The 27502-nt window shown below is 37.5% G+C and overlaps 3 protein-coding genes across 6 annotated transcripts; 2 read left to right on the forward strand and 1 right to left on the reverse strand.

The window, feature by feature from the left end:
- Positions 1 to 1144: 1144 nt before the first annotated feature.
- Positions 1145 to 16398, forward strand: LOC122030979 (signal peptide peptidase-like 4). Of its 3 annotated transcripts, XM_042590025.1 has the most exons (14): positions 1145 to 1443; positions 1943 to 2101; positions 2187 to 2298; positions 2557 to 2676; positions 6326 to 6477; positions 6564 to 6746; positions 7190 to 7224; positions 11441 to 11597; positions 12537 to 12590; positions 13909 to 14001; positions 14074 to 14216; positions 14786 to 14856; positions 15872 to 15955; positions 16092 to 16398. In XM_042590025.1, the coding sequence occupies exons 1-14, from the start codon at positions 1303 to 1305 to the stop codon at positions 16241 to 16243; spliced, it is 1656 nt and encodes a 551-aa protein (XP_042445959.1). In that variant the 5' UTR covers positions 1145 to 1302; the 3' UTR covers positions 16244 to 16398. The 3 variants fall into 3 exon arrangements, with proteins under 3 accessions (XP_042445959.1, XP_042445960.1, XP_042445961.1); XM_042590027.1 differs by lacking the exon at positions 1145 to 1443 and having other exon boundaries at positions 1966 to 2106; XM_042590026.1 differs by lacking the exons at positions 7190 to 7224; positions 11441 to 11597.
- Positions 16399 to 17097: 699 nt separating this feature from the next.
- Positions 17098 to 22845, forward strand: LOC122032897 (acyl-CoA-binding domain-containing protein 2-like). Of its 2 annotated transcripts, XM_042592211.1 has the most exons (6): positions 17099 to 17635; positions 18970 to 19075; positions 19171 to 19271; positions 19757 to 19848; positions 21565 to 21662; positions 22450 to 22845. In XM_042592211.1, exons 1-6 carry the CDS (start codon positions 17211 to 17213, stop codon positions 22612 to 22614), a joined length of 987 nt encoding a protein of 328 aa, XP_042448145.1. In that variant the 5' UTR covers positions 17099 to 17210; the 3' UTR covers positions 22615 to 22845. The 2 variants fall into 2 exon arrangements, with proteins under 2 accessions (XP_042448146.1, XP_042448145.1); XM_042592212.1 differs by lacking the exon at positions 19757 to 19848 and having other exon boundaries at positions 17098 to 17635; positions 18970 to 19080.
- Positions 22846 to 23556: 711 nt separating this feature from the next.
- Positions 23557 to 27127, reverse strand: LOC122032896 (luminal-binding protein 3-like). The gene is made up of 8 exons (XM_042592210.1): positions 26980 to 27127; positions 25838 to 26105; positions 25524 to 25738; positions 25199 to 25441; positions 24635 to 25114; positions 24398 to 24552; positions 24255 to 24337; positions 23557 to 24190 (listed from the first exon to the last, which is right to left on the reverse strand). The coding sequence occupies exons 1-8, from the start codon at positions 27035 to 27037 to the stop codon at positions 23692 to 23694; spliced, it is 2001 nt and encodes a 666-aa protein (XP_042448144.1). The 5' UTR covers positions 27038 to 27127; the 3' UTR covers positions 23557 to 23691.
- Positions 27128 to 27502: the final 375 nt, after the last annotated feature.

Raw genomic sequence — 27502 nt, forward strand, 5'->3', positions numbered from 1 at the left:
TATATATATATATATATATATATATATAGAATTAACATATTACACAACATCTTTCTTTTATTAACACTCATATTCATTTTAATATTAACATATTATTAGATTCTACTATCTACTCGTGCATTTATATGCTCTCAAGAGCCCTCTTCAAAATATATAAGTGATCTTATGCCCAGTGGGCAGTGGGTGTAATCTCAGAAAGACCGCTACGAATTATCTTCTACCCTATCTCCGCTCAACTAATACGAAATAAGTCCCGTAATTTAATCTCCTTTCAGAATATATATATTCTGACCGTAGTAGCCACGGGCATAAGAGCGAAGATCTCTAGGTCTTAAAAAAAAAAAAATGGATCAAAAAATAATCCACTCTTAATTATGTTCAATTTATATTTGTAATTTGATTGTAATTAGTTATGATCTTTTTATGGATTCATCGTTCCCACTAGATTATAATTTGGGTCGAAGTGAATGATTGGAGGTCCCCCAAAGGCCGTTGGAAATGAGCAAATATCCAGGTTGTCGGGCGTTAAGTAAAGGGTGGCCTCCGGACGACGTCCGACGATCCATTCCGATTCAAATTATAATTTAATGACGACGATGAAACAATAAAAAAATCATAATTAATTGTGATCTAATTATAATTACAATTTGATCGTAATTAAAAATGAATCATCTTCTTCTGATATATTTTTTTTTTAATGAAAAATGATATTTTTAAGGAAGAAAAATGATATTTTTAATAAATGATGAGACCTAAAAAAAATAATAAAATGATGGGTTTTATTATTTATATATCTATTCTTAAAATTTTTTCTTGAGATTTTTTCATGAGTGTAAAAAGTTTTTTTTTTTTTTTTTTTTATAATGTAAATAAGAGATCTGATCTTGTGGAATAAGTGCTAAATCGTCGGAAATAAAAGAATATTTGTTAAAAAGTAATCCCTTTTGATGATAAATTTTTTAAAAAATAGCCTTTTAACTATTTGAATAAAAAAGCGACGCGTTTTTTTTATTTTTGCTCCCATTAAATTTGGTTCAAAAGAAAATAAAATGCTGCGATTTTTCGCATTAAATTTGTCCATTAAAAAAAATGACCTTCCGGGAAAAAAGTACCATGTCGTACAAGAAAGCCGGATGACGTCAGGCAGCACTCGATTTTAGTGCGCAGTACAAGCTTGCGGGAGGAAGCATGGCGACGGTCCGAATCCCAGGACGCCCACGATTCCTCTCACTCTTCTGCTCTCGCCAATCCCTTCCTCCCTTCTAGTTCTGCTCTTTCTCGCCGAGTTGCGTGGCTTCCTCTATGGATCCGGGCAGGGTTTGGTTGTCGGAGGTGCTCGTGCTGCTTCTGCTTGCTCCTGCTTCGTTCGTCCACGGCGGAGACATCGTGCACGAGGACGACGAGGCACCGAAGCTACCCGGATGCTCGAACAACTTCGTCCTGGTAAAATCTCCCTCTTGATTCTTCTCGTGGTTCTGCGATTTACTGAAAGTTACCGTGTATTGTTCGTGACATCTTGGTGTGATCGGAAATGCGACTTCAAATCCTTTCTTATCCCTTTCATCCTGGTGCTTAAACGCGTGGTCCAGAAAATATTCTAGTTTATCAGTACGCTTCCCACTTTTATTTTTTTTTAAAAAACCAATTCGTTTTTCGTCTTCTTGTTTTCGATCGAGGAATCATACTGGCAACATTCTAGGGTTTATAATTTAGCATGGCGCATGCCCTTATGTAATCCCCTCTTTATTTCCGCTTCCTGGCATTCTAGTATTCAATGAGTCATTGCGTATGGCAGGCTGGCAGCAGTGTTCAGACTGCTTGATTTCATTGGACTAGCCATTGGACTAGCTCTTGACGATTTTATTTAAATGTGCTCCATGGCTTTCCAATTTGATCCTTGAATTTCATTTTAAGTTTACTTTCCTTGTTTTATGTCTTACAGGTGAAAGTGCAAACCTGGATTAACAGCAGAGAAGATGCTGAATTTGTCGGTGTTGGCGCTCGATTTGGCCCTACAATAGTTTCAAAAGAGAAGTATGCCAACAGAACACGTATTACTCTCTCAGATCCTTCTGATTGCTGCACTGCCCCTAAGAAAATGGTTGGGTATATTCCCCATTTCGGATTTGGTACACTCTTAAAGCTTTCCCATTTTGAGGCTAATAATTCAGAATTCCATTTCTTAGCTTGCTGGAGAGGTACTGTTAGTGCATCGTGGGAACTGCAAATTTACAACAAAGGCAATGGTTGCAGAAGCTGCTGGTGCTTCTTCTATTCTCATAATTAACGATCGTAAAGGTTTGTGCTTCTTTTGTCCATGGCAAACAAAAGTTTGACGGTGATTTGTCAATCCTGCTTGTCCAATGCTCAACAAATACACAGGAAGTTGAGGGAAGGCAATTTGATCCTAATTTCATATTTGCTTTATGTAACATATTAGAACTGGTTTGAGCTAGGAAAACATCTGGACTTTTATGTATTCATAGGAGAATAATGCATGATGATGTGAGTTTTGCTCCCCTGCTTGCTTCACTTCCATTTTTTTTTTGTTTGCAGAGTTATACAAGATGGTCTGTGATAAAAGTGAAACATATTTGAATATTGGTATTCCTGCAGTTATGCTTCCACAAGATGCAGGTGCTAGCTTGGAAACCAGTCTTCAACATGCTTCTGCTGGTAATTTTATTTTTTAGTAGATTTAATTGCTAAATCGTGTTTTAAGTAATTTATCATGAACTTTCAAAATTAATTAATTTATCATATACTTTAGGAATTCATAACAAATTTATCGCACCATTTAAATTTTTTTAAACTGTTGAAGTGTCAACATGCCTAGTCATCATTTTATCCATCTCATGTGTCTTATCATGTCCCGTTCAATTATTTTTTTTTCTTATCTTCTCCTAGCATTCTATAGGCAATCTGGAAGATACGCAAATCATAGATTTATTTATAATACTAAAGAGAATAAAGCTACAAAAAATCCAGGTTTGGAAGAGATTCCTATTGAAGTATGGAAGAGTCAAGGAGATCAAGCTCAATTTGGTTGATTAAGTTATTGTATAAAATTTTGAGAATTAATAAGATAGTCAACGAATAGACAAAGTTTTTAGGCACCTATCTATAAGAATAAAGGTGATATACAATATGTTGATCTAATTATGGAGCTTTTATGTTGATGAGTCATACTATACAATTTTAGAAAAAAGTTATTGGGAGGAGAATAAGAGATTAGACAACCATTTTTAAAAATTAATTTGGTTTCACATTGGGAAGGTCAATCATAGATACTATAACTAATGAAAAAGAAGAAGAAAATGAATAGGATTTACCTCTCACACTCCATAAGTTGACTCTGCAAAGCCAATCTTCCAGCATAGTCTGGACACTTAACTCCTCATTTCTATAACTTTTCCACACCCGGCTATCCAGATTACTAATAGCCACTAGCCAGGCCTGAATCAACACATTGCCTTTCTTGACGAACCTTATGGATTTGCTGTAGTTCCAGCCATGCCACCAGTTAGGAAAAAACAGTATCAACGTTTGGAAGTTCAGTAGACAATTAATATCCCATCCGACCATTGTCACTGGGCAATCAAAGAATAGGTGCTGTATTGTTTCATTTCAGTGCTCATTCTCCCCTCCAAATAGGACAAAATTGATATCCTCCATGAACCACTCTTCGTGCCAACCTGACCTTAATATTGACCTTTCCCAAGATAATCAGCCATGTCAGCAGTTTAACTTTGAGTGAGGCAAAGGAGTTCGAAACAGCCTTCTCCAGACCAAATGGATATACTAGGGTTGAAGAACATATCATACACTGAGGAAACAGAAAAAATCTGTCACTGCTCCATCTCCAGGTAAACACATCTGGACAAATTTGCTGGATTCCTCTTGATTTGATGATAAGTGACAGCAAAGCACTCTGTGAAACAGTTTATTAAATCTTAAGTCCAACAGTTGTTTAGGTGGTTGCAGATTACACACAAGTATTTGCTTATCCACACTGGCTTGTTATAAAGCAGGAAGTTGAGTTACCAGTCCATTCGGCCATCCGGAGTACCAAAAATGTTCTTGACTACTCCAACAAAGCTTTGTTGTGATGCTTTTGAAACAAAAGTCCTTCACAAGCAAGAGCCAAGAAGTCCTTCCATAGAAACAACCATCACCCATCACTGTAACTAAGAATCCGATTTCCTTGTTTGAGATAAGTTCTGACCTCAATCCAAGACACCTTTGATTTGTTAATCAGCTTCCACCACCACCTGCAATGCAGAACTCTGTTATAGACTTCTAAATTTAGTAAAATATGACCTCCAAACTTATTTGGAAAGCAAACTGATTCCCAGTCAAACCCTGGGCAACCATTCCACGCCAAACTACCAAAAGAAGTACCTCCTGAATCTGTCCACCTCTCTCAGCACCCTAGCTGAAATCCAATATACCATGTCTGGATATGAAGCAGTTGAGGTAAGTGTACTGCAGATGCAACCACTCAAGGTGAAGGGAACCATCTGCCATGGAGGATGATGCCACCTATGTATTTTAGCCACAAGAGACCCCCAATAATCTATATCGGGTTTTTTTCCAGCCCAGCTGAAACCCCAGGTATGTTTTAGGCAGATTAACTAACTGTTCCATTAAAAATGCTTGTCGACTCCAAGCCTTTGACCAGGTTACTTATATACAATATCAATGACTTCTGATATTTTATCTGAAGTCCACTGTATGTGAAGAAGCTGCCAAAATAACCTTGAGATTCTTCACCTTATCCAAATCAGGACAAGAAAACAGTAGGGCCATCCATGAATTGCAATATTTGGAATCCTCCAGTAGAGCATCCACTACCAACGCCACTGATAAAACCCTCTGCTTGGCTTCTGAATGCACTTGGTGAAGGGCATCGGTTAAGAGGATGGACAAATAAGGAGATATGGGTTGCCTTGACAAGATCCCTTCTTCATTGGAGTCCTTATTGTTGAGTAAAATAGTTTTATTGGCCGTGGTTACAATGTCTATTACCTATCTTCTCCATAACTCATGTAAGCCGAGTAGTTTCAAGATGCCCTCCAAGTCATGCCAACTAACTCTACCAAAAGCTCTAGAGTAATCTAGCTTGCTCAATATTGCCTCCTCATTGCTCCTTTTGCACCAATTTAGGATCTCAGTTGCACTGACATAGCAATCAACGGCACCCCTTGACAAAAAGTAAATTGAAAATCCCAATTAACTCATTAATGATCAGCTGCAGCCTTCATGCAAGAACTTTGGATAGGATCTTAACCATAAAGGTTTCCAATGCTATCGGATGGAAGTCATAAGCTTGACAAGCTCCTTCCACTTCAGGCATCAATAAGAGATATAAGTGATTCATGTTGTTTGCTGGCATCTTACCCTCATGGAAATCATTAAATAGAGCAGCACCTTAGGTTTAACAACACCCCACATGGAAACCTAGAGCTCATGTTAAATCCATCCTAGGGCATTTATTGGGTCCTAAAATTTTTATATCCTAAAAAAGTTCTACCTCCAACAAAGAGCGAGGCATACCCAAGAAAGTCGAGGATGGCCCCTGGGAATAATGATTGGTTGGTGGTTAGGTAAGAGAGGTGTGATTTACTTGTTCTCATAATCTACTAAGCTTCTGCTGCTTGCCTTCAATTGGAACTCAGTTTTCCTCTAAAAAATGAATGGTGTTAGCTTTCTTTGTACTGTTGGCAATTCTTTGAAAGAATCAGATATTTTTATCACCAACTTGATCCATTAGACCTTGGCCCTCTGCTGTGAACTGCATGTGCTTGCATGCATTGATCAAGTTTGATTCTGAATGGCGTAGCTCTGGTAGATCCAGCCTGAGGTCTTGGCCTGTATGTCATCAGATCAGTATTGATATGCATTTTTCTTCATTCTATTGCACTCCAAATAGTGAGGACAAGTAACACATGCCTTGACCGCCCTTGACGGGGAATGCCAAACTGCCACCCACGCCAACCCTGACAACTCTTGCCAAAGTCACTCCTTTCACCACCCCTCACACTGCCTCTTGCACTTCAGAATGTGATCCTCCCAAGCATGAAGGTTTATGAGAAGATTATTTGTGTTTCTAAAGCCATTTGAAGAGAAAATCATAAATTCCAAGAGCAAAGAGAGCTGGCATGAAGAAGTATAGAAGCGTTCTGTTCGGTTCAAGGATTTAAGAGAAGACATGGTTCTACATGCTTGTATATTTGTTCAATACTGTATACCTTTTGGCATTTGATTATGTTATTCTATTTTACCCTCTTTGGTAAAAAATTTATAATTGTTCGGCATTTTCCAGTTGCTGTGCAACTCTATTCTCCAGATCGTCCTCTGGTTGATACAGCAGAAGTTTTTCTGTGGTTTATGGCAATTGGTACCATCTTATGTGCATCATATTGGTCAGCATGGAGTGCTAGAGAAGCATTAATGGAGTATGAAAAGTTATTAAAGGTTTTCATTTATTCTATATTTACCATGTGAATCTCTATCCTTAGGAGTCGAATTTGTCACAATAGTTGGTGGAATAATGATTGTAGGATGCCCCAGAGGAGTTGATGAACATGGAAGCTACAGGATCCAATGGCATAGTGGACATCACCACAACCTCAGCTTGTTTGTTTGTTGTGATTGCTTCATGCTTCTTAATTTTACTTTACAAGCTCATGTCATTCTGGTTTGTGGAGCTTTTGGTGGTTCTGTTTTGCATTGGTGGTGTAGAGGTGCAATTCTTTACCTTTATTCCTACTTCCTTTTGATCATTTAATTGTTTTCTTTTGAAGTTTTGATGCAAGATAACTAGAATTTGATGCACATCAAATCCTAAACAATAAGATGCTAAGGGTCAGACATTCTATGAGCCTGGCATGAATTTTTGTATTTACTTTACATTCTTTTTCAAATAGATAGAATTTACACATTGAACCAACTTTGAAATTCTTTGTAAATTTTTTTGTCGTGTGATTGTAGTTTCGTGCACCATGTTATTTTGGAACTTTGATTTCGAATAATCTTGGTGTACTTATCTTTTATTTTGATATTTTTAAAGGCAATTTATTATTGATTAGTTAACTTGTTTATGTAACATTCATTTATTGGATATTTTGAAACTTAATTTTTTTATTTGTATATCAAATTACCAATTAGATTACTTGTTCTGTATCAGGGTCTACAAACATGCTTGGTAGCTTTGTTATCACGGTATACCGCCTCATACTTTGTGTCATTTATAGGCTGCATGTTCTTTTCTTTCAACATATTAGTTATGCCAACTATTTACTTTGCTTACAATAGTATTGTTAATTATCAAATGCTCTTTATAATTTTTTTTTGCTAGAATTTTGTACTACATTATTTGAGAATTGTTATGTATCTTTTAACATTTTCTTCCATTGGTTCATCTTTGATGACCAAACTGGCCTAATATATCATTTATCATGCTTACAAGAGTATTGTTAATTATCAAATGCTCTTTATAATTTTTTTGCTAGAATTTTGTACTACATTACTTGAGAATTGTTATGTACATTTTCTTCCATTGGTTCATCTTTGATGACCAAACTGGCCTAATTTATCATTTATCAGAAAGTATTCCTTCTGTATTAAGATTACGTCCCTGATAAATTGTTTTAGAGAACAGTAAGAGGACTGTTTGCTAGCAAAATCCACAAAAAATCATTCGTATAGCAAGATATTCTGAAAAATAATCCTAAAGCATGCTCCATGAGGGTTTTATTCAAACTGATCAGTTGAAACAGTTTGACTGCACTTTGGAAGGCTCCCACAATCATTTATGGCACTATCAGTATCATTTTATATGGTCTTTAGATGTTTCACAGAGGATCTCAGCTCGATAATTTGTTGGCCAAATGATTGTTTAAATTGATTTGCATGCACATACAAAAAAATTTAACTCATATATTAGATATTCAATTTATCCAAGATTGGTAGTTAGTACCATGAGTAAAGGTAATGAGCGATCATTGAACTGAGAATTCTAAGATCGCAATGAACACTGGTCTTCTAGAAAGTATATGAAGGAGAAAAGATGATAAAAAAAATAGAGAACTGTTTTAGGATTGAACTTGTTTAATTATTGGTTGATGAAAAATTAAATATAGCCAACTCATACAACTTAGTCTAACATAAAATTTGGCCTCACATACTATTTATAGAGTATAACTTTTCTAGTACTATGTTCCATGGTAGATTAATTCCTGTTTAAGACTAATTATAATAGTTCCAAATATAATTTAAAGTAAATATAATTTATCTATTATTCTTTAGCGTTGACATGGAGCTATGATAACGTGGTTGTAAGCACACATATTGCTCCTCTCTTAGATAGCATGCTTGTCCTCAAGCAGAAAATTATATTATTTTTTCTCCCATATCTCCTTTTGCATCTTGATGACTAGGGTGGTGTAGGAACTAAGTGGTGCTTGCAAGTTGCTGATGTTTTTGATTAACCCGTATAATTTAGTCAATGCTATAGAGTTCAGTAAGACTCTTTATTGGAACCAAACCACTCCTAAATCCTAATCAAGTTAAACAAGAATAAAGTTACTGCTTCTTTTGTACGGTGGATCATCTCAATTTTAAATATTTAAAAATATACAATATAATTAATTATTGTCTTATTTTTTACTGCTAATGTTAAGCCCTGCTCGTGGCATATAAGCACTAACAACACATCCCTTGAGAATTATCAAATATGGCGCACTTTTTGCCAGAGACATCAAATGTGGAATTTGTCTTAAACATAACCACAAGGAGATCATATTCTATACCCTGTTGCTAGAATAGGATATTGCTTAATATTTGGCAATAACTAGTTCAAACTATTCTGATGGAATACTTTAGCTAACTTTGTTGTGTACAAAGGGTGAAAAGAGAAGTGATATTCCAAGGAAATATGGCTAACCAAGCTCTACAATGACTTTTAAACAGGGATTGAGATTTCGTACCGAACCGGGTGAAACGGGCAAAAGATCTTGTTCCGCCCACCGACCAGCACCGACACTGGCATTGGCACCGGCACTAGCACCAGCATCGGCACCAGCACGAACCCAACACCAGTCCCAGTGGCAGTTGGGGCGCTCGTGGGGGTGCTAGGGGGCGTCGCAACACCCGCGGTCGTGCAGGGGGGCGTTGCTACGCCTGCGACCGCGCAGGGGGGCATCGCTACACCCGCGACCGCGCAGGGGGGCGTCGCAACCTCCTCAGCCGCGCATGGGGGCGTTGCGACCAGTGCGGCCGCATCAGAGCGGCCCGCAACCCAGCGACCACAAGGAAGGGTCGTGCAACCCCTGTTATCATGCGGAAAGGAGCGCGCGACCCCCGCGGCTATGCAGAAGGGGCCGCGCAACCCTCACAGTTCCGCAGAAGGGGTCGCGCGACCCCCGCGGCTGCGAAAAAGGGCCGCGCAACCCTGAGGCTGCACAAAAAGGGTCGTGTGACCCCGCAACCCCCTTCCCCGCAGCTACGCAGAAGGGGCCACGCGATGACCCTATGGCCACACCGAAGGGGTCGCACCGTCTCGGCCTCATGATCCCGCGACTGGGGGTCGCGGTAGTCACGACTAAGGGTGTAAACGAGCCAAGCCGCTCTTGACCTATTCGGGTCTCAGCTCAAAAAAAAAAATTCGTTCGAGTTCGTTCGATTAAGTTAATGAGCCAAGCTCGAGCCTGATTTTGAGTTCGTAAACATTATCGAGTCGAGCTCGAGCTTAACAGTATTTGGTTCGTGAGCTCGCGAACATATTCGTTTAGAGGTTCGCGAACGTGTTCGTTAAGAGGTTCATTTATCTTATTATATATATATCACATAAATAAAAAAATAATAATATATTATTAATTATTATAGCTAATTATCTTAAACGAGCTCAAACTAATCTCGTTTAATTTTTAAACGAGTTTTTTTTCGAGTTGAGCTCGAGTCGAACTCGAGCTATTTAATTTTATTACTAGCCGAACTTGAGCTTAAGAACTAAGGCTCGAATGAACTCGAGCCGAGCTCGAGCTCGAGCTTAGGGATAATGAATTGAGCCCGAGCTCGAGCCTCTTACTGTTTAGCTCGGCTCGGCTACAACCCTAGCCACGACGCGTAGTTTTTTAAATTAAAACAATTCCTAGGAGGAATGAAGATAATTCAAAGAGGCTTAATTAAATCTTAATAAAATTATCTAATTAATTAAATATTTTATTTATTTTAATTTTTAAAATATATAATAACAATTTTATTTATTTTTTAGTTATGTTATTATTTTTTTTAATGATCTAGTTATCTCTAATTTAAATAAATAATCAAATATATTTTTTAAAAATCCTAATTAAATTATCCCATTAAAAATATATATAAATTAATTTAAAATTCAAAATTTTTTAATAAAATATTATATATTCCTAAAACCCTCCACGAGGTCATTGCAACCGTGATTTTTTTTTATTTGTTGATTAGTTAATTTTTTTTATTTTTTATAAATAAACTATTATTAATAATAATTATAAAATATTAAAAAATATTTCAAAAATTTTAAATAATTTATAAAATAATTTAAATTTTTTAAATAATTTTAAAATTAAACATAAATTTAAAATAATCTAAAAAATAAAAAAATATATATAATTCTTAAATATTTCAAATATTTTTTTAAAAATTAAAATTTTACAAATGCATTAAAAAATAATTTAAATTTTTTAAATAATTTTATAATTTAAATTTTTTAAATAATTTTATAATTTTAAATTTAGTTTTAAATTTTAAAAATTACTTATTTTTTAAAATATTTTTTATAAAAATTTAATAGGCATTATCTTATGAGAAAATATTAAAATATAAATTCAATATCTTAAAATATAAAACATATTTAATAATCAAATATTAATATACATTTATATTTAAAAAATACCGAAATTCGGCATGGCACGATACGATACCGAAACCGTATCGTTTCGGTCCAGCCGAAATCTCAACACAATTCGAGATTGTAAACCTTGCTTTTAAATACTATTTCTCATATAAAAAATACCATCATAAAACAAAATGAAGAAACTTTGTTCCTCTAGATATTTGAGGTGTAATGAAACATCTGTAGTTTCATCTACTTTTAAACTCATCAATTAAATGGACCTTATACATAGAAAAGCAACACATCTTCTATTTTCATACGGTCACATTGTCACATCCTAGGTTTTCTTAAAGCTGACTTTATTCATTCAATAACTGTGCCTATTTGACCAATAACTCATGACTACTATGACTTCATTAAGGACTCAGCTTTAGCTAAGTTAGTGCAACTAAAACTTGTATAACACAATTGATAGTTCTATGTCTTGTTGCAAGTTAGTGTTTTAATCCAGCCAGTATGATTAAACACTACAAGTGGTAAATGATTATGATATGTGGATTTTTCCAGTTGGTTCAAACGTGCTGGAGAATCTTTCCTTAGAGTTCCCTACTTTGGAGACGTCTCCTACCTAACACTAGCTCTCTCTCCACTATGCATTGTCTTTGCTGCTGTATGGGCTGTCTATCGCCGTGAATCCTTTGCATGGATCGGCCAAGATATCCTGGTAGGAAACTAGCTTTATTTTTCTTACATTCTGACATAAGTAATCACAAAAGACATTGTTTGTTATTTATTTTGGTATCTCTTTCTCTTTTTATTATAATTTTCAAGTGATTTTCGCTGAATCTTGGCCCATTTGTTAACTTCATGCATCTTCTGTTACTTGTAGCAACTAATCAAATCTTGAAAAGCAATAGTTACTTAGCACCACCTACCTGAAAGACTTCACAGGACCTGTGATGTACTTTCATTGTGAATAGAGCTGACCCAATGACACAACCCTACTTGACCCAATCTCTAGACATTAATTAACAAAGACAAAATCCAAAAGTGACACGGTAGAATTCAAATATATAAATATAAATGGATGCCACAATTGATCCATTTTCAAAGAAAATTCATTTTAAAAATATTATTTTTATGTCATGTAACTTATTCATTAGAATAGTTAAGTTTATCTTACACCTTATTAAATTTTTTTTATATATACTTTTTTTATGTTATCTTATATTATGTTTTATTTAACGATTGATATAAACCATTTATAACACAATTACACAATTGTCACCCCTAATTGTGACTGATACTTAGGCTAGAAATCAGATCTGCCAATTGGTGGAAGATTGAATTCCCAAGACAATAGAGAACTAAAATCAACCCCCCCCCCCCCAAAAGAAAAAAAAAAGAAAGGAATAAACCCACCAAAATTGCACTTCCAAGACCCGTGCTAAGCCAGTTGGCACCTTCGAATGTAGGAAATATATTGCATATGTAGAAATGACCACATATACTGCAGCTTAGTACATACGCATTTCCTGGTTGCCTGTGGTGATTGTGAACTGGATTTTTTGAATGCACTGTCATATGTGTCACCTTACTATGCTTAATTACCTTATCAAGGTACTCACTGTCATTTATGTTAATCTACTTCTATATCAATCAGGGCATTGCATTGATTATCACAGTTCTCCAAATTGTTCGAGTACCTAACCTTAAGGTTAGTTTTCTTCTGCATTTTTTGCTCAAAAAAATTCTCTTCTTTTTTGAATAACTTGATTAGAGCTGTGCTGTGCTTGCCTGGTGGTGATTGGAATACTGTGTCATTACTAACTCCTAATAGGTATGCATCTGAATATTGTTTTCTTAAATCATTTAAAGCTAATATGGCTAGAACATCATGAGGCTTTTCTGCTCTGACACAGATGTCAGGGTCATAAGTGCTAAGATAGATATATTCTCATTGGAAGTATTTTGATTGTGATATCTATTACATTTGGAAATGCTTGACATTTGTCTTCATTTTGACTTTGTTAGGAGGACGGATTCCTAATGGGATACCCTAGGTGGCTCCCCACTACTTATTTATAAATTATTACTGAACAAGATATATTACAAATAAACCCCTACTATTTCATAATTACATATGGGTCCATAACACTTCCCTTCAAGATGGGTCAAATATCATAAAAATCTAGCTCGAGATTTTCCCGCTCTCTAACTGTTGACAGCTGCCCGAATCCCTTGGATGTTCAGGTGGCATGCTGTTGATGATGTCCATTGTACACTCATAGAGGAGGTATATCAGTAGGTGGAATCCTAGGAGGTGGAGTCTGAGAATATGAGGCCTCAGAAGATGGAGGATGGTGCAAATGAATAGAAAGAAGTGGATTTGAAGAAGCTCATATTAGCAAAGATAAAGACATGATAGGACTCCAAGGAGTAACATTGGTAACCTTTCTAGATGTTCAAATAATGAAGAAAGATGCACTTGAGAGATCATGGTGATAATTATCACAATCAGAGGACACAAGATGAATAAATCAAGTGCACTCAAAGATTAGCTGGTGGAAGAGAGGGTTAAGGGAAGTGCTCTACGTCATTCACTGAGATTTTGTTTATCTATGGATTCTTTATCTCTATTTAGAGGTTCAATGCATTCCTGTCTACCTATGGATTCTTTATCTCTATTTAGCACCAGCACTTTTTTCCTATATATATATATAAAGTGTTCTCTTGTCTCTTATGGCTCCTGTACAGGTATCTCCAGTTAGTCACTTATGCATGCTAAGTGGTTTTTAACCCATCCTACAAATATGAACCATACTGGTGTTTTCTTGTATTTTTCCCAACTGGTGCAACCTTTGCATCGATTGCTTACTTTCTAGATTCTCCGTTACCATTTAGTTTGAGTTTATAGTTGTATGTTATTGAATATTGTTGTAGTGATTAATGCTTAATGCAATTCTCATGAATGTTGCTTCCTTGCTGATTGAACTGTTTATCCAGAAATTCATGTTTTGATCTTCGATATTCAGGTGGGCACTGTGCTTCTCAGTTGTGCTTTCTTGTATGACATCTTTTGGGTTTTTATCTCAAAGAGGTGGTTTCATGAAAGCGTAATGATAGTGGTATGTAATATTCTTTCCTTTCAATTTAATTATAATGGTATGGAGGAAAATTTGTCCATGCCTTATTCTTAGGTAGCACGAGGGGATAGGACCGCCGAGGATGGTGTGCCTATGCTACTTAAGATGCCTCGCTTGTTTGATCCATGGGGTGGATATAGCATTATTGGTTTTGGTGATATCCTTTTACCTGGCCTGATAATTGCCTTTTCATTAAGGTTAAGATCTCTTGTTCTTTAGATATCTTTATCTTGTCAGATATAGTTTTGGGATGATAATCTTTTGTTTATATGTTTTATGAAATGCAGTCTCGTATGATGTTCTTTTGTGATATAAGTGATATTCAGAAGTATATCCAGAAGTCGTATGATGTTCATTAACTTACCTTGAATGTTGTGTTACTATGATTTAGACTTATATTCCACACTTCCTGGTGCTTCTTCAGCATACTGTAAACATATCAGACTGCTATCACAATGTTATCTTCGGCTGTGTCAGTGTGTGCTATGAGCTAGGCTAATTTGATCTATACAATCCTCAACATGAGGAGTGATTTACTCTACAACATGAGTGATATACAATAGTTATGTGCCCTATGAAGATACTTTTCCTAAAGGCTTGAATATTTGATGCCTCTTTGTAATGGCAGTTTTGTTTTGATAGGATTTTGTTTACAAATGGCTGTCCAATCATACATGTAATCTCAATGTTAATGTGCTAAAGTTATTGGAATCTTTACATTATTATGCAAAAATCTCAATTTTAACTTTCCTTTTGCAATTGTCAGATATGATTGGGCAGCAAATAAGAGCCTACGAGCTGGTTACTTCTTGTGGTGCATGGTGGCTTATGGATCTGGTAAGTGCCCCTGATAGTCTCAAGTATGGGTGTGCTATATTATGAACTTCAAAAATTTGTCAGTAAGCTATAAATGACTAAGCAACTAGTTCCTTTGATCTGCTTGATTAATCTTGTTAGACTCCCCATTTTGTGGTAATGAAGGGTGAATTCGTCGGCCATTTTCACATTAGTTGGAAGGCATTTTGCAAATAAGGGTGATTTCTAGGGGCCAAATTTAGATTCACTTGATGCTTGGGTATACTCGAAACACCTTTTGGTACTCAACCTTTTCACAGAATAACAATGTTCATAATCCAGCTAAATCTTTAACATTTGAATACTTGATCTTTGGAAACGATAACAAATGCATATCATTTTTATAATCTTCTTTATGTAGTAGTAGATAATGTCATGTGGCTCTCGCTCGAGAAAGAAGCACTGTAAACATGACACATTGAAATATAATCGATAACTAAATCTATATTTTGTTTCCAATTTGAAATAAAGGCCAAAAGGGATCATGATGAGAATAACATTGCTTCCCTTGCTTGTCTTCCTATTCTGTGCTTTTCTTTTTCGTTCCTCGCTTTCTCTATTATGTTTATCCTATCTAGTGGGATAAGGCTTGGTTATTGTTGTTGTTGTTGCTGTTGTTTTCTCTATTATGCTTAATATGGTCCACAAGCCACCTATGTTGATAACTCTATCCTTCGAGAAAAACAGCACTCAACCTTTTGACGATACTAATCTCATTCTCCACCTCAATTGTAAGGCTCTGCCCACGTCTCATCCAGAGAATGCATCGCTTTGTTATACTACTCTTCTTTGTCCATTCTTTGCATTGTGCAACAAATAGGTCGTTCTGCTTCCCATAATTCTGCCCTATGCTTTCTTTGACACCTCCATCAGAAGCAAGCAAATGAAATTCTAAGCTGAAAATCACTGAAAGAATAATGCTAAACTACCATGCTACTACTTGGATAGTTGCGCCAGTTTAACATTGATTTATATTGTTTTGATAATTCTTTGACAGGTCTGCTTATCACTTACATCGCCTTGAATTTGATGGACGGACATGGTCAACCAGCCTTGCTTTACATTGTGCCATTCACGTTGGGTAAGTTGGGGTTCCTCTCAACAAGTGAAAGACTTGTTGAGAGGAATCAAACATGCAATTGTTTAACAGCCTTGCTTTACATTCTAGCATGGATTTTGACGTTTAGAGCTATTTGGCGGAAATAACCGCGATGCAGGAACTTTTTTGTTCCTCGGGTGGAAAAGAGGAGGGCTTCGAAACCTATGGATTCAAGGAGATCCACCAAGAGTCTGTACGCATATTCAACATTCCCGAGTAAGAATCCTCAAGGAAAATGTGAGCTCAGGAAGGTCACTGAATGCGATGTAGATGTAGTGTTTTAGCTTGTATCTTGACAATTGATAATGTGTTTCCGAAATGTCAACAGGTTATGTAGTGTCTTGTTCTTGTAACGACGAGCAGTATAAGAAGTTCGATTTAACATGAAGCCTTTTTGGTATAGTGGATGCGATAGCTTTCCCTTTAATTGCCCTGTTGCTTGGCTGATGTAGAGAGTAATAACTTGTGTTTGAGCATGAAGATTTAATTCAAGGGATGGTATCCAATTTTGATTTCAACAATAATGATAGTTATTTGTTTATTTTTTTTATTTTAATTGTCATTAGGTATTCAACTTATATTGGTTAATTCTAGTATGATCGATTCGATCTTACAAAAATCTTTTACCGACCATCATTTGAAACAGATAGTCTATTAATTTAGCGTACGCAGTGAGTAATCTATCAATGATGAATCGTCTATAAAAAAATAATTTATTTATTAATTTATTGAAATTGAGATTTGATCTTTAAGCGGACGGCCTATTTGAAATATCTTCAATTCTAAATTTGAAATTGAATCAAATTAATAGATTTTATATTAAAAATTTGAATTTTTTAATTAACTGAAATTTCTGTCTATTAATTCGATTTAATCAATATTTTGTTCAATTCGGTACCACTAGTTTTTTTTTTTAAAGAAAGAATTTAAAGATGTACCCAACTTTACACTTGGTAATAATTTAAGTGGATTTTAGAACCCCACATCCATCCCTGACTGGCCCACCTCTTCGTCGAACCACAGCGGGTTCACGGAATCGGGTCCAGCCACGGCTGGGACGTTTAGAAGCATCATCATGTGCCGGTTCCACTTCCAGAAATGGTATAAAATCCGGGTTCCCAAATCTTCCATTAATTTTGCCCTTTTTAATTTTTCTCCCTCTTCCCCCGGCCGCCGTTCTACCTCGATCTTCGATTCTCCTCGCGCTGATCCGTCCGACTTTGCAGAATTTTCCGGTATGGGGGACTGGTTGGAGCTCTGTCAGGCCGTGATCGTCGGCCTCATCTTCTCCTTCCTCATCGCGAAGTTGATCTCGGTCGCCATCTCCTTCACGGAGGACAACGCCAAGGTCTTCCGCGGGGGTGATCTGGCCATCTCGCTCGATGGGCCGAAGGAGGCGGGAGAAGGTGCGGGTGAGTTCGAGAAGAAAATGGAGAGCTTTTTGGAGGATGACAGTGACTGGGAGGGGGTTGAATGCACCGAATTGGACGATGCCTTCGTTGCCGCCGCAGCTTTTGTGGCCGCTGCAGCCGCAGACAAAAAATCGATAAAGGTGTCGAATGATCTGCAGCTGCAGTTGTATGGACTGTACAAGATTGCGACTGAGGGTCCCTGCATTGTGCCTCAGCCATCTGCGCTCAAGATGACCGCTCGTGCCAAGTGGTATGTCTTTGTCGACTTCTTTGTCCGCTTCAGCTAACTGTAGTGGCATTTTACAGGAGAGCCTGCGCTTATCTATGCCATTTGTAATGTTAGCTAACCAAGATAGCTTGGTTAGACACGCAAAGAAAATTACTTAGTAGCTTAAATCAATGTTTGTTTCTCTTGAATTTCTAAACCTTTTTCCTTCTTCTCATTATATATGTGACAGATGATAATTACCACTGGTGAATGCTATCTATGACAACATATTTCACTGATGAAATGTTACTTGAGGTTAATTCTGAATTTAACTTGTAAATAAGAAGTTTTGAAATTTGAAGGATCTAACTTAAGGAGGGGATATGCACGGCTGAGACTGAATATTGGAAATGTAATATTAGCTAAAGAACCGATAGGATGGATGCACAAAAAAATATTCACACATTAGCCCCCGGGGCTATGGTGCAGCGGCAGGGCATCCATGTTGTCACCTAGGTACCCGCGGTTCGAGCCCCAGCTATGGCGAATTTATAGGAATTTTTCCTCCAAATGGGGCACGCAACTAAAGGATGCTGGGCTCCTGGGTTGCCCGCTGCGAGCACTTCCCAATTTATCCTGATGGCCGGTGGGAAACTTCCGTGAGGCGAGGCCTGTCACCCATAAAAAAGAAAAAAAAAAATATTCACACATTAGCATTGATTTATTATGGTTTTTCTATTCAAATAGTAGAGAGATTGAAATAAATGAGGAAGAAATAGAATAGTAACCAGATGGTAGAACTTGAGGTGATAAGGGTTTAAAGTCATAAGTTTGTTCTCTTACTCTAGATTAATGAAAAACATTAAAGTTATAATTTCATGAATCAAATTGTTAGCTGATGCTACAATTTGCTTTTGATTTGGTATTGCTCCAGCAGAGCAGAAAATTGTAGATGAAGTGAGTGGATGATGGAGATATTGCAGGAAGCATGTAGAAATTCAATAGACATGTTGAATCAACTAAATCTTCTTGCTAAATATTTGTAAATTCATGCTTCAAGAAAATTCAATGAAGTGTGTCAAGCAAGGTCAAATAAATTTCTGATTATTCACTGTTGAACTGTGTATGTTTTCTTTCTTAGGTTACTGTTTGTTTATCCTCACAACCATTCTGCTATTTTAGTAAGGTGCAGTTTCTAAAGCCTGTTTGTAATTGTTGCTTAAATGTTCTAATAATGTCTATGGGATCTTTGTCTACTCCAAAGTGATTGCTACTATATTTAACCACTTTTATGCATTTCGATGTCAGATTATAGTCTGTACATTTTGTATATTATGGCTCTTATTTGGTATAAATATTCGATGATGATCTGTAAGGAACGCATGGCAGAGGTTGGGTACTATGCCTCCTGAAGAGGCTATGCAGAAGTACATCATGATAATCAGTGAGCTGTATCCTTCTTGGGCAGATGACTCTACCAAAGTAAGGTCTCAACTCTTTACACTTTCTTCTCTTATTTGAAATGCAAGCTCATAAATTGCACAGATATTTTTCTTTAATGAATCATACCATCACAGAAAGGATCTCATGATAAGCTGCCATCTGGTTCAACTGCAAAAGGATCAATGGGTCCAGTGTTTAGCAGTTTTATCCATGAGGAAGGGCCAGAAGTTGATTTGTAAGCCTCTTAATGCCTTCAGAATGTATTCAATCTGCTGTGTGATAACAGTAAGGTCTGCCTATTTGTTCATTAATCATGTCAGTGCTGTTCTGCAACTGATCTTGGATGATGGTTTTATGTTGTTATTTTTCAAATGTAGCATATGTTTTGATGAAACCTACTGATGTTACTTATTTCTTAATCATGTTAAATAGATCACCTGTTCATTAGACTAGTAATCCTTGTTTGTGATGGAAAGTATTAGTTAGTTCTCTCTCGTGCTTGATCTTTTCTGATTCATGTTTATGTCTAGTATGTGCCCAATTGCTTGATGCTTGGCTCATAATATGTTGGAATAGGTAGAATCGTAAATTCTACTTGGTATGTCATATGGCTAGAGAAGTGAAATATTCTTATCATGACTCTTAAGTGTACTTGATGCCCATCTTCGATTATGTGAGTATCAGTCTCTAAATTTCAAATGTCTTTTTTTTTGTCTCCAGACATTTGGAGCCTATACATGTTTTTGCCAGAGAAGGACAACCTGCTGGGCTATTGACACTTATTACCAAGGGTGCTTCAGTAAATTCTAGAGGTTGTGGTGCTTAAGTATATGCTAGGCTTTAGATTACGACTTCAATTTTTTGCTAAATAAAGTATAATTTCAATGAAAGACTAAGCTTAGTTTTTCTTCTGTTCACCAAAAATGTTAACTTTTAAATGATTAACTTTTAAATAGCACACCATTAAAACCCTCCTACCTCAACGAACTTCTTTGTTAGGAAAGTCTGGGATAGGAGTATTTTCAGAGCAACAATTGCACACTTTTGAGTCAATTCTTTTTCTTTCCTTTTTTTTTTGGGTAAAAGTAAGCAGCTAAGGTGGATTTGATCACAAGACCTCTGCACCACTATAATCAATGTCTTTACCAGCTCAGCTTATCTAGCTAGCACCTTTTGATTGTCTTGCAGGAAGCATGTCTTCTCTTCAAACTGTAATGATAGAACATAGTTGACATGAGGCTTCTAAGGTTTTTGTTAGTTTCTGTTTCATTATTTGCTTTTATGTGATTGTAATAGCTCCACTATTCTTCCTGTCAGTATTCATCCTTTTCAAGTTCCCATTGCAATTATAGAAACGCAAATTGGTTTTAAATTAATCTATGTAGCCAATTTAAGTTACAAGTCTATACATGGCCATATTGTATCTTAGACTGAAAGATTGCCCATTTGTGTAATTTCCCAAGTAGTCTTTTAGGCCATTTGTGTTTCTTTCATAGATATTATCTCAATCAGTACTTTTCTTCAGGCTGCAGCTACAAGTTTGCTATATTGAAAGAAGAACTATTTATATTGAGTTGATTGGTGGGTTGTTAGCCTGTTGTTTCTTGGCTTAAGAGTATCTGTTATCGTGTGTAGATGATCTGTTTTTTTTAACCTGGATAACACTTCTTATTTACTAGAAATTGGTGGTAGAGTAAAAGGCCAAGTCTAGGTTACAAAGACAAGTGAGAAAGAACAAAGGAGGGCCAACTTAAGCCCTTGAAAGAACTAAACTGCTTAGTTCTCAAACAATGGGGCATTTTTATTTGTCTGAAGAGATTTTCTAGAAGATTGACTATCTAATGCTCGTATTGAACTGGTGTCCAAGCTTGATTTTTTTTATTAGATATCAAAGCTTGATTTGGATAGTACATACTTTACAGATTTTTTATCTGTTTATTTTTTATTTTTGTCCATTCACCCAATTGCTCCTCCATGAACTTGTTGACTTTCTCCTTCATTGCCATAAGATCTGCTAGGTGGCGACTGAATTGCTACAGCAGGTTGATTTGCTGTAGGGTCAAAGGATGAGTGTGAGTCTTCATTGACCTTAATTCGACATGAATTTAACATTAGAAATGTTCTAGAAGATATCTGTGGAGATGCCAAGAATCAACTGTACGAATGGTTATCTTAGTATCTTCTTGTAACATTTAGAAAAGATTGTCAAGCCCATTATAGTTCCAAGAGACATCACTTATATATAGATCTCCAACCCGACTCCAAATCTCGTAGTACGAGAAGAAAAATCTGAATATCCTCAAGAACTGTCTAGGAAGAGCAAGCAACTAACCATCAATTCACTTCGAGGAAGCTCTGGTGGATTCAACTATTAGGATACAATGAACCTAATTCCAATATCATATTAGTAGTGGGGAAAACTATTAGGATTTGCTCACCATTGGACACTTTTTTTAATACATTTGTGCAATTTAATTATAATATTTTCATTTCTTTTCAACTTTCTCATGCTTATCTGGTTGTTGCAGACAGTGAAGGGCGTACTGCTTTGCATTGGGCTGTAGATCGTGGGCATCTTGATGCCGTAAAAACACTTCTCGACAACGACGCACATGTGAATGCTAAGGTTTTGATCTTTCTCATAAATTCCTAGCTATGTTAGTAGTGTATTACAAGGCTGCATCATCAAATGCACTAATCATAAACTCACCACAGAGGCACAGAAGAGAAACGCACGCAGCAGCCTCTGCAACATACTAGATGACCTTATTTATATGATTTCCACAATAAAATGAAAATGACCTTATATATAAGGAGATGTCGGCTCATTAAAATTAGCGAAGTTTTATGTTTAAAGAAAAGTTTTTACATAAGAAGATAAATGAATTTGTAAGAATATGCCTCTATTAACATAAGACATTAGCACACTTATCTTCTGTTCTCTCTTAACCCGGAGGTCCCATAGCAGTATCTTCAAGAGGTCTGTAGGGTGAAACTACTGTACTTGTCAAATAAACTTGTTGCTGATTACTTGATGGTTCTTGGGTTTCTTCCAATAGCCTCCTTAAACTTGGATAGTCCATTTTGAAACTAGTAGCGACGAGTAGAATAAACATCTAATGAAACCAGATGTGTTTCATTACAGCTTATATTATGTGTGCCAATTGATGCCTAATTATTCAGGTAATGCTGCCGATATTACAATGGTACGACAAAGTAAAAAAACAATGATCGTTAATTCGATAACCAACCGTTGTGATGGATTATTCGTAACTTCTTTGGATACTGTTAATACTTGATGCTTTCTGGTTATGAAAGTTGCTATTTATGAATCGTTTCATCTTGAGACATCGTCGTATTTCCACCCGCCCGCCCGCTTGTATCTAACCTATGCTTGTTTTCGATGTGTATAGGATGACGAAGGACAAACCCCGCTGCATTATGCCGCCCTGTGCGAGAGGGAAGAAATTGCCAAGTTGCTCGTCAGCCGCCATGCCGATCCATCCGTGAAGGATAACTTCGACAGTTCACCACTCGATCTCGGACCCCGATGGGCTTTTCTGACAGCTTCAAGTTAGGATATTTACAATGTCCACGACCACAAACGTATAAAAGACTAAGCTATTTGCTTCATTCTGCTGAATGTGATTGCGCGTGCTGGTTGCGCTGATCTTATTTGAAGATGATTTTGATTGCTAATCTGAGCTGTTCCACCATTTTCTGCAGTTCAGTTTTATTTTTTATAGTCCAGACCTGGGACTTCTCTTGGTTCATCCACCAGTGAATTTGAAAGTGCAGTGAATTTGAAAGTGCAAACGGCTCATCATCTAACAACTAACGTTCTTGATTTTTCATCCCACGGAAAGATAATACTTTGCAGTGCCCCATAGTTGTAACTCGAACCATTGAGTACTTAGTTATAATCTATTGAATGTTTTGTCGCTGCACCATGCTTAGGGTTCCCGTGCAGTGTTTTTGAATTTGATCGAAGGGGATAATATTGTGCACGATAAATTCTTCATATTGACAAAATCACCCTCAATAAATTCTCCATATTGACAAAATCACCCTTTAAGCGTGTGATCGAATGGGAATTTTGACTCATCGATATTCATAACAAAATCACCCCTTTAAGCGTGTGATCAGTTCCTTCGGATGGGTATCTGAGATGTTATCATTATGAGGTCTGGGATTCGAATCTCGATAAAGTCAAGATAAATATCTTCTTTATGTGCTAGTTACTATTCTAAAGACTAATAACCGTCCGTGATTTATCATGAGATCTGAGCGTATTCGCTATTTATATATTTAAAAGGAAACTTAAAAAAAAAAAATACTTTCATCGAATAGTTGCACTTTTGATGCTTTCAGTTTCCCATGATAAATGAACGAACATTACCAATACCTTAACAACTTCGGCAAATTGGTGAAAGGGCAGATCGGCATATTGTGAAAATTAGGACAGTGTTTCGACTGAAGTGTTGTAAAGTTATTAGAGATGTGTTCTAATCTCCAAGACAAAAAAACAAGCAAGCCTCCCCTGCTTCATCATTAAATCCTATGAGCTAGCATACTATTACAAAAAGAAGGAAATGGAATTCTTCATCTCAAATAGTTCACCCCTCCTCGAAGGATCGTAAGTTCTTATTTACAGCTTAGAGCTCGTCGTGCGAGTCATCTTCATCATCCTCGGCACTGCCTCCTGGCGCACCACCAGATCTCTGATACACTGCAGAAATGATGGGGTTGCAAACAGCTTCCACCTCCTTGAGCTTCTCATCGTAGTCCTCTTTTTCAGCACTCTGGTTGTCGTCGAGCCACTCGAGGGCATCCTTCAGGGCTGCCTCTATTTTCTCCTTCTCTTCGCTCTCAAGCTTATCGGCGAGCTTGTCTTTCTCATTGATGGTGTTCTTCATGTTGTACACATAAGTCTCCAAATGGTTCCGGGCATCAATCCTGTCCTTCACCTTCTTGTCCTCCTCAGCGAACTCCTCTGCCTCGCGAACCATTCGATCAATTTCTTCCTGGCTGAGGCGACCCTTTTCGTTGGTGATGGTGATCTTCTCCGACTTGCCAGTGCCCTTATCTTCTGCCTTCACATTCAGAATGCCATTGGCATCAAGCTCGAAAGTGACTTCAATCTGTGGTGTGCCTCTGTTATAATCATAGGCAAAGTTAGCGGGAGAAAGTATTTTTGAATGGCATTACAAATACAAACCTTGGTGCTGATGGAATTCCATTCAGATCAAATTTTCCAAGCAGCCTGCAGTCCTTTGTGAGGCTTCTCTCCCCCTCGAAAACCTACAGTGCAGTTTATTAATCGTCTTACTACTAATCAAGATAATGAAAAATCGGCGGTACCTGAATGGAGACAGTAGTTTGTTGATCCTGGTAAGTTGTGAAAACTTGAGACTTCTTGGTTGGGATGACTGTATTCCTTGGAATCAACTTAGTCATCACTCCGCCAACAGTTTCAATGCCAAGGGTAAGGGCAGCAACATCGAGCAGAAGAATATCTGGCACGGAAGAACGGCACTGTTACAACTGAATTTAAGCTTGGCACACGAACAATTAGACCAAATAGTCTTATGATAGTACCTTTGGTTTCTTCACCACCTTCTCCACTGAGAATGCTTCCTTGCACGGCTGCACCAAATGCAACCGCTTCATCAGGGTTAACCCCCTTGTTTGGCTCTTTGCCGTCGAAGTAGTCCTTGAGAAGTTGTTGCACCTTGGGAATTCTAGTGCTGCCACCGACAAGAACAATCTCGTCAATTTGATGCTTGTCCAGTCCTGCATCTTCCATTGCTTTCTTCACTGGCCCCATGGTCTTCCTGAATAGATCGTTGTTCAATTCTTCGAAACGGGCACGAGTTAGCGGCTCTGAGAAATCCAAGCCGTCATAGAGTGATTCGATCTCAACACGGACTTGGTGCTGGTTACTCAAAGCTCTCTTAGCACGTTCACTCTCCCTCCTCAGTTTCCCGAGAGCGCGATTGTCCTTGCTGATATCCTTTCCGTGCTTCTTCTTGATCAATTTGATGAAATATTCCATTATTCGCTGATCAAAGTCCTCACCTATCAAGAGAAACAGTGCGTTGTAAGTCGAGAACAAGGTTGATCATGCATATAACCTTAGGAACACAAGGTCAATAACATTACCTCCCAAATGAGTATCACCATTTGTTGCCAGAACTTCGAAAACTCCATTATCAATTGTCAAGATACTAACATCGAATGTCCCACCACCAAGGTCGAAAACAAGAATGTTCTTCTCACCACCCTTCTTGTCCAGGCCATATGCAATTGCAGCAGCCGTTGGTTCGTTGATTATTCTGGCCACATTCAAGCCAGCAATTACGCCAGCATCTTTGGTTGCCTGTCTTTGGGCGTCATTGAAATAAGCTGGATCATGAAATAGAAGGAAATTAGATTTCTAGGATAAAATCATAGAATTTGATAGGAAGGTACAATCTTTAGCACGCACCAGGAACAGTAACCACAGCATCTTTAATTTTCTTTCCAAGAAAAGCTTCTGCTGTCTCCTTCATCTTAACTAAAATCATTGCACTTATCTCCTCAGGACTAAAAACTTTAGTTTCCCCATCCTTGATTTTGACTTCGATATAAGGTTTACCATCCTTGTTGACTATTTTGTAGGGGACAAGTTTCATGTCCTTCTGAACTTCCTTATCCTCAAATCTGTATATCAGGAGAAGATTAGTATCAAATGACAAATATCTAATTCGACTCAAGAATAAAGAAAAGTAAAACAATAAAAATTAAGAAGAGTAAACTAACTTTCTTCCAATGAGCCTTTTGACATCAAATATAGTTCTTTCTGCATTCACAGCTGCCTGATTCTTTGCAGCCTCACCGATCAATCTCTCAGAATCAGTGAAAGCCACCCAAGATGGCGTGATGCGGTTTCCTTGGTCGTTGGCAATGATCTCAACGTGACCATTCTTGTAGACACCAACACAAGAGTAGGTGGTCCCAAGATCAATCCCAATAACTGTTCCCAACTTGGAGGCTTCTTCTTTAGCGATCGAGAATGCAAACAAAGACCCTGCAAATATATTCAGCAAATTAATAAGTCTAACTTATCAAATAGCCAACTATTCATGCAAATCCAAAAGTTAATTCAAGTACCTCAATGCCAATAAAGAAACCCTAAGGAGATAGACAACTCAACAAATTAATCGCCATGGTTAGTTAATTAGGCTGTTTTTATGAATCACCATGCTTAGTTAGTTGCCTGCCATAATTACTCTCAAGCAGTCTGGTGAAACTCTTAAGAGATGCTAAAATGAGGGAGGAAAACATATTTTAACATGATATGGCCGTGTATGATGATGAAAAACATATTTTATGAGGTACCAATTCAACCATTGCAGTTAAAAGTTTAATAGAATAGAGAAATAAGATCTAGATGAACTAGATACCCTTCTCCCTAACTCTAGACAGCTTCTTCGGGATCCAGTGTAGCTCCTTGAAGTTGTATATGTTGGCTATGATGCATCAATAAAATGCCATCTATAGCTCCTAGCTCCGACCATAAGTAGCCATCGAACATGGGCACAATAAGGTAGACTCATTTGAAAATAGAGAATTATTGATAATGCCAAAACGCCCTTGAACTGAGTCTCTATCGAACGCGAGATTCACTGATTCATCACACATGAGCATACATACAAAAAACCAGCTACCAAGAGCAACGATCGGAAAGATATCTGTGCTCGATTCTACAAACGCACACATTCGCCTCTCTCGCACCAGATCCTAATAGGAGGTCGTAAATCAAACCAATCTGGAGTAAATACATATCAAAAAGAAACCCAGATCGGATCCCCACACATTCATTCACCACAAACAAGGCAGATCAGAGTTAGAAAGCTGAACCAAAGTAGAATGCGCTACGAGATCCGATCAGAAACACATACCAGCGATTAAGAGTCCCAACAGGATGAAGGACCCGCGATTCCGCAGCGATGAAGCCATAGCCGCTTCCCCTGGAGAACACTCGACCTCCTTCTCGATCCGATCTCGCTCTCGATCAAGAGCAAACTGATGAATCAACGAGCGCAAGCGGGGGATTTATAGAGGGCTCCGAGTCGGATGGTGACGACGCGCGACTCCGGTTCGTGTCACCGCCATTGAGGGCGCAGGAAACATGTCATCTCGACCACGTGGACCAATCAAAACTCGATCTGCTCCGAGCCCGGCCAATGGCATGCAGCCATGTCGTTGGAGAGACGATAGCCGTTGGATGTTGATCTGACGGGCCTGAGGCGATCTCTGTGTCACAGAGAGAGAGATCGCGCGCGCGCTGGCTTCGTCTTAACTGAAAGTGTCGTTTCTCGAACTTTCTAGACACCAAATTGGCGTTGACCTTGATGAATTGACTTGACTTACCATCCTGGGCTCGCCACGTTAAAATCATGTAAACCTAAAAATATCTTTATC

The sequence above is a fragment of the Zingiber officinale genome, chromosome 11A (genome assembly GCF_018446385.1).
Source record: "Zingiber officinale cultivar Zhangliang chromosome 11A, Zo_v1.1, whole genome shotgun sequence".
Taxonomy (NCBI): domain Eukaryota; kingdom Viridiplantae; phylum Streptophyta; class Magnoliopsida; order Zingiberales; family Zingiberaceae; genus Zingiber; species Zingiber officinale.